At 33.2% G+C, this 6,946-nt stretch overlaps 1 protein-coding gene across 1 annotated transcript; it reads left to right on the top strand.

The window, feature by feature from the left end:
- Positions 1–1,728: 1,728 nt before the first annotated feature.
- LOC129910649 (DC-STAMP domain-containing protein 2) lies at positions 1,729–6,295 on the top strand. Its single transcript, XM_055988105.1, has 13 exons — positions 1,729–1,821; positions 1,888–2,070; positions 2,136–2,446; positions 2,661–2,921; positions 2,979–3,192; positions 4,368–4,521; positions 4,589–4,757; positions 4,824–4,988; positions 5,043–5,186; positions 5,238–5,343; positions 5,401–5,475; positions 5,531–5,671; positions 6,085–6,295. The coding sequence occupies exons 1-13, from the start codon at positions 1,808–1,810 to the stop codon at positions 6,131–6,133; spliced, it is 1,986 nt and encodes a 661-aa protein (XP_055844080.1). The 5' UTR covers positions 1,729–1,807; the 3' UTR covers positions 6,134–6,295.
- Positions 6,296–6,946: the final 651 nt, after the last annotated feature.

Raw genomic sequence — 6,946 nt, 5'->3', positions numbered from 1 at the left:
GTGCAGAAAGGCTTTAGCGGGAATGCTCAAGGCGAATAGATATACGAGAGATAGAGAGGCAACACCGCCGCCGCGCCGACCAAAACCTAGACCGAGCCAGTCTCTTGAGAATGAATTGTGTTTTTGGTCTAGGATTTTAAATGAAATAGGTAAAGGTTTCTTACTTTTAGAGGAATATTTTGTTTGGCGGCTGATTTTATACCAATGAATCCTAGATAGATATTTTATTGGAGTACTTTTGTGCATTTTTATGGATTTTAAGTGACAAAAAGGATGTTTTGTTGGCAAGATTATAGAGAAATAAAAATGTCGGTAGATTGTTTTTTTTTTGTTTATTGTTTTTCTTAGATGAAAATCAATGAAGATTGATAGGATTTTTTTTAAAGAGGGAAATGCTTCGTTAGAAGATATGGGAACTAAGATTTTATCGTGACGAATATTATCAAAATGAACAAAAGAATTTGTAATCGATCAGCAATAAGAAAATGATAGATTGTCTTTAGTTTTATTGAAAAACTTTACTTCGAGTTACATATATAAATTCACATTCTGAGACAGGTTCAGATTTCATTATTCGTACTTTACGCATTCTTAACGAACCAGATGACGAACCGAACTCAGTCCAAAAGCAGAACTGCACCATTGAATGTCGTCGATGAATTTTAACATTTGCGTCCCCCCGACTTGGACAAAGAAAAAAAGACTGGCCATGAGTACCCAAACTAAAGATGACATTTGTCATCCTATATTAAGAGCAAGAAGGTTAACCAAGTTTTGAAAATCCTTTTTTTTTTAAGTAGGTAATTATTGTTTTGGCTTTATCGCTCTGTTGAATGCAGACACTTCTAAGAACCAGCCCATGTAAAGGCCTAGTAATCAACTCGTTGAAGTATGACGTTTCAAGTGACGAGTCTGACCTGTCATAATTTGATCATCATCTGTCACTCTGTCATTATCAAAATGAGCTGGTGCAAATAAAATTGCGATTCTTCCAAATAATAATTGTGTCGTGTTTTATTCCTTAAAATTAAAGATTTTTACAAACGAAAAGCTTAAAAATAAATATAAAGGCTTTCGTCGAAAATAAGCTCCGCCACCACGTAGTGTAGTAGTTTTGCTTTATGTTGACTTTTCAAAAATAGATTTTTGTTACAAAAACTAACTGCACGATAGAAGTCAGTTTTCAGTTATTCCGACTTTTCTTGAATCGATATTATCCATTCAATATGCCGCACGTCAAAAGTCGGCTAGACAATATTTCATTAAAGTGGTCCATCAAATTTTGTATACCTATTCAATAAAAAAAAACACCCTTTTAACCTTTAAATATTCTCAAAATCAATTTAGATTCTTGTTTCTTATCTCAAATGTAACATAATATAACTGAGTTGCATTAGGATGGCATTATTATTACTTAGTTTTTTAATATTATCTTTTCTTTAAAAAAAACACCCTTTCATAAAAAATTACATCGTAGACAGTTTAGATTCATAGTTTTTATGACAAATGAAACTTTTTCACCTATTTTACGAAAAACAACAAAATTTATGTCAGCTACTGTTAACCTAACTAAGCCCTTAAAAAAAACACCCTTTCACCAAAAACATTTTTAAGAACTTTATGGATCATTTCTACTTTCCAATTTTTGTATACCTACTATTTTACCTAATTTATGCTATATATGTATGATTTATTACTTTGAAAAAATTAGAATTTAATTTTAATTTAAAAAGAGGCTTATTTGACATACATATAAACAAAAGTAAAAAAAATAGAGACCCCTCTTTTCGAATATCTGTCTATTTCAATGAGTGTCAAAAAGTAATTGATTTTATTAATCTTCTATTACTTTATTTATTTAAGTAATTTTTTCCATTTTTTTTTTAGATTTCCTTGGAAGTCTTTCCTTAAATATATCCTTTTCGGCTATATAATTGGACTATCAATTACATTCACTTGGTTTCTTTATCATTTCTCTAAATTTGAATATCTGCAGAGAAAATCAACTCTTCTAGTACTTGCAATACTTCTTCTATATGGATTTCTTTTGGCATTTAACAAAAATATCAGGTAACCTTAAAATTTATTTAACTTCCTATTCGTATAGCTTTTAAAAAAAATACAATATTTTCCAGATGTATTTCAACACTCATTTTACCGATTTTATTCAGTTCAAAAGGTCGATCTGTTCTAATTGCTTCTGCAGTTGTTTTAGCGGCAACAGGACCAACTGTAAATATTCTAAGTAACGTTGACATTCTTATAGAAAGTATATCTTGCGGTCAAGAACAATTAAAAGGAGCTTTAGAAAATATGTTGGATTTGGTTAATAGACCTTTGGTAACAGTAAAGAATGCAATTAAAGTTTCAATGGCGGAAATAAAAAAGGTTCTTAAGCGAGTTGAAGAAGTTCTTTTGAGAATTCGAAGTTTAACTGTTGATATTTGTAAGTTATAAATTAGTTGTTTAATGGGTTTTAAAATGGTTTCCAATTGGTTTCTGATTGGTTAAAATTTGGTTTGATTAAGGTTTCTTAGTGTGTGTTTCCGAACTGATTTCTGAATGGTTTCCAATCGGTTTCCAAGTGGTTTTCAAAATAGTTTCCTACTGGTTTCTGAGCATTTTATTCATTCAATATTATGATCCCTTCTACTTTCCAGTGGAAGCAATTAAAAAATCCTTCGACTGGCTTGGTAATGTCGTTAGTATGTGCAACAAGGAGCTAGGCACTCCATTTGATCGTTGCATAAAAATTGCAGATGATGCCATGACTGATTGTAAAGAACAAATGGGAATATTAGAAGATTTATGCAATGTTACGGAAATATCTCGTGCACTTTGCTACAGTGTCAAATTTATTGATGTTATCTGTGAGTTGGTAGACTTTGTTAGCGATTCAATTGTTGCAACCGTTACCGAAAGTAAATCTAACTAATTTTAAACTCTATCAAAATTTTTAAAAATTAATTTTCTTGTAGAGCTTCAAAAATTTACCGATGACATTAAAAACATGTTTTTTGCTTCAATAAAATTTGATCATGAATTCAATTTTAAAACAGTGGCAACCAAGAATTTGACAACTGTTGGAAGTGACATTTTGACAGAAATACAAAATCAAATGTCTGAATTCTTTGTGCTCTTCAGTTGGGTGGAATTCGTTGGAAGTTTTATGGTGTTTCTTGTGGTACTGAAGTTAGTTTCTTCCATTCTGATTAAAAACAAAACATTCCAAACAATCAATTTAGCTTCAATAATGCCTTACAGATGCTTTTTTATTTTCTGTGAAGCTTTAAAGAAGCAAAATTGGGCAGGTTCAGAAACGTTAGGGACTAAATATTAAGGTAATTTCTCGTGCTATGATTGGTCAGCTGTCAAAAAAAATCTTTCCAATTTAGGTAATTTTATTGGAAAGCTGACTGGAAAGTTAGGCAAGAAATTTTTCCCTAAAAAATTAGGAAAGTTTTTTTTGTCAACATGACAGCTGATTGTTTTTAAATACAGAATTATTTTAGCAAAATTAAATCTGTTTGTGTGAAAAAAAGAGTAAAAAGTGCATTATCGGTTATAATTAAAATTATTTATTTATTAAAGTGAAGTGAAATTTGTTGTCTGTCCCACGCGATCTGTAATTTTCTCAAGTAAATTTAAAAATTTGACAATTATGCCGTATCCAAACTAATTTATGTCGTTTTCGATTGGACGTCCAGAAGCGTCCGGAAGCATTTGGAAGTCTTCTGAAACCGTTTTATTGAATTAAAAATGACAGCAAGAACGCTTCTCAGAAGAGAAATTCTCTTCTCGATTCAAAATCAGAATCAAATCCAGAAGCACTAATACATGAATATTTAAAAGTCAAAATAATCACTCAATCACTAATTTTTTTGGTTTTTCATTCAAAATGTTATTTTTTTCTGCGTAATTAAACAAATAAACGCATTATATACTTACTTAAAATATTCTGCAAACCAACTGTCCCATTTATTAGCTGAATATTACCGTATTTGAAAATTAATTTGCAATATTTCATTTGAAAGAAAAAAAAATTAATTTATATTTGACATTCAAAATTTCACAGAATAACTAACACAAACACAAAAAACAGAATTGAGTGGAAGTGATTCAAACTGTTTTATTGGATTTCAGAATGAGTGAATCCTTGAGTGATTCCAATCGAAAACGACATTAGTCAATTTACTCAAATTTCCGTTCAGAAATTGACGTTGCCTAAATATTTAGTCCCTAATATTTCCTGAACGTGCCCATTGTATGTTTGGTTTGACAGTGTACTTTGACAATTCTCCAAGAACTGTCAAATAAGTCTTCTTAATTTCACTCACTTTGTTCAATTTAAATTTACCTATTTTTAGAGCATTGCTATACAAAAGCAAGTATTTGACAAGTGATCATTTTGATAATCAATTCATAACAAAAGATTTCATTTCAATCAACAACCAACGAGAGAAAATGGGAATGGATTGCGTTTTGCCTTTAACAAGAAAAGAACGCCGGAAATACGTCATGGTAACGTCTAACTTTTCAAATTCAAACCTTAAAGGGAATTTTTAATTGACGAACAAATTCCCTCTAGATAACATCCCTGACATTGGTTCGTGCAGAAATATTCAACATGTCCCGTACGATTTTATTTCTTACGATATCATCAATTCAGTTGGCTTGCATCTGCATTGCCGACTACTCGTTGTTTTGGTTGTTGTCTATGATAAATGTCTATGGCCAACAGGAAGCTGGTTTGGATAGTAGGAAAATGGGAAATTTATTTTTTAGAAAAATATCCCTATTTTATTTGAAATTTTTGTTTTCAGTTCCGCCTTTTCTAACTGTCAACATTTCCGGTGGCGGTTTTACTGCAGATATATTCAAAGGTATTGTTCATGCTTTTGAACCTTTGAAGGAGAGCTATGAAATAGATCCAAGGCCTTGTTTACCGATACCTAGTTTGCCAAATTTTAAAAGATATTGGGAAATAGGTGAATGCCACCATATTGGAATTGGAATTTTGAAGAAAAGTTTTTGTTTGACAGGTGGTCTTATTTTTACTGCTTGGGTTTGTTTGATTTTACAACCTTACGGTTTGAGGCTTCGTCAAGTAATTATGGGTGTATATTATCCGGATCGGTCGAAACAGCGGGCATTGTGGCTCTACAATGAAATTTTACTAAGGAGAAGTAAATACTTGATTTTTTCAAAAGAATGTGTAAGTAAATTTTAATTGACAGCTAGCTTCATAAAATTCGCTAGACGTCAGGCAAGGAACAAGCTCCTCGAGGACGGAAATGTCAAAGATTATTCATTTCTGGATTGGATAAGAGCAAGAACTAATCAGTATGTGCAATAAAGATGAATTGCGTATAACAGTTTGATACTTTTTTTTTTTGACAGATATTGGATATTTCGAAAAATACTTGGTTCTGGTAAATTAGAATGTTGCAATATCTGTGGAAGTCCATTGAAAGGGTTAGATATAAATTTAATTTCTAATCTACTACTTTTTTTATTATATACATTTTAGAGAAGAATCATCTGTCAACTGTCAACAAATAGGATGCAATGAAATGTATTGCACAGAATGCTTTGAAGAATTGAATAATATTTGTTGTTTGTGTCAAAAGCCAATTGATTATGGTGATTTAAGTGACATTTCTGAAGAAAAGTAAATAACATTTATTAATGGGACCATAAAGGGACGATTAGGGACTTGATTTTTATATAATGTCATTTTATGAACGGAAATTTAGTCAGACGAATAGCGATTTTTCTTAGCTAACTTTACAGTCGTCTTTCCAACAGAAATTGTTTACATTTTAAAGATTGTTTTTGACAGCTAATCAATCAGAGACTAATGGCGTTTTCGATTGGCAGTCCGGAAGCGTCCGGAATCATTCTGAAAGCGTTTTATTCGCACAAAACTAATAGTTTTGTGTGAATAAAACTTTTTTAGAATGATTCCGGACGCTTCCAGACTTCCAATCGAAAACGCCATAACTCAACTCAACTAACTCTTTTAAGTCCCTAAACTTGCGCATTGTAACGATTTTGAATTGTAGTTTTTTTTTAAATCCTTAGAGATTCGTCAGATGAATTAGAGGAAATTCAAGTAACTCAAGACCAATAACTTAATAAGCACTATAAACAAAGATGTGAAACCGGGGAGGATGGCGTTGTTATTGTTATAATTTTTTGATATTGTTTAATTTATTTATCTTTTTTAAGACATGTGAAATTATAATATAATTTTAATAAAAAGCTAGCCCTTTGGAGGCCTTGTATAGAGTAATTTTTTGGTCCTAACAATCTTGTTCCAAATATGTAATGAGCATGTCACGAAGATATCCCGAAGATGTCCCGAAGATGTAACGAAGATGTCCCGAAGATGTCCCGAGCATGTCCCGAAGATGTCCCGAAGATGTCCCGAAGATGTCCCGAGCATGTCCCGAAGATGTCCCGAAGATGTCCCGAGCATGTCCCGAAGATGTCCCGAAGATATCCCGAAGATATATCGAAGATGTCCCGAAGATGTCCCGAAGATGTCCCGAGCATGTCCCGAAGATGTCCCGAAGATGTCCCGAAGATGTCCCGAGCATGTCCCGAAGATGTCCCGACGCTGTCCCTAAGATGTCCCGAGCATGTCCCGAAGATGTCCCGAAGATGTCTCGAGCATGTCCCGAAGCTGTCCCGAAGATGTCCCGAAGATGTCCCGAAGATGTCTCGAGCATGTCCCGAAGATGTCCCGAAGATGTCCCGAAGATGTCCCGAAGATGTCCCGAGCATGTCCCGAAGATGTCCCGAAGATGTCCCGAGCATGTCCCGAAGATGTCCCGAAGATGTCTCGAGCATGTCCCGAAGATGTAGCAAAGATGTCCCGAAGATGTCCCGAAGATGTCCCGAGCATGTCCCGAAGTTGTCCCGAAGATGTCCCGAAGATGTC

Source organism: Episyrphus balteatus, chromosome 2 (assembly GCF_945859705.1).
Source record: "Episyrphus balteatus chromosome 2, idEpiBalt1.1, whole genome shotgun sequence".
Classification (NCBI taxonomy): Eukaryota; Metazoa; Arthropoda; class Insecta; order Diptera; family Syrphidae; genus Episyrphus; species Episyrphus balteatus.
This window is presented reverse-complemented; position numbering and strand designations above follow the sequence as displayed.

What these genes read in the sequence shown, in the direction of transcription:
- LOC129910649 (XM_055988105.1), top strand. An exon ending in GCATTTAACAAAAATATCAG is followed by an intron (nt 2,071 to 2,135) that starts GTAACCTTAAAA and finishes AATATTTTCCAG; the next exon opens with ATGTATTTCAACACTCATTT. An exon ending in AACGCCGGAAATACGTCATG is followed by an intron (nt 4,522 to 4,588) that starts GTAACGTCTAAC and finishes AATTCCCTCTAG; the next exon opens with ATAACATCCCTGACATTGGT.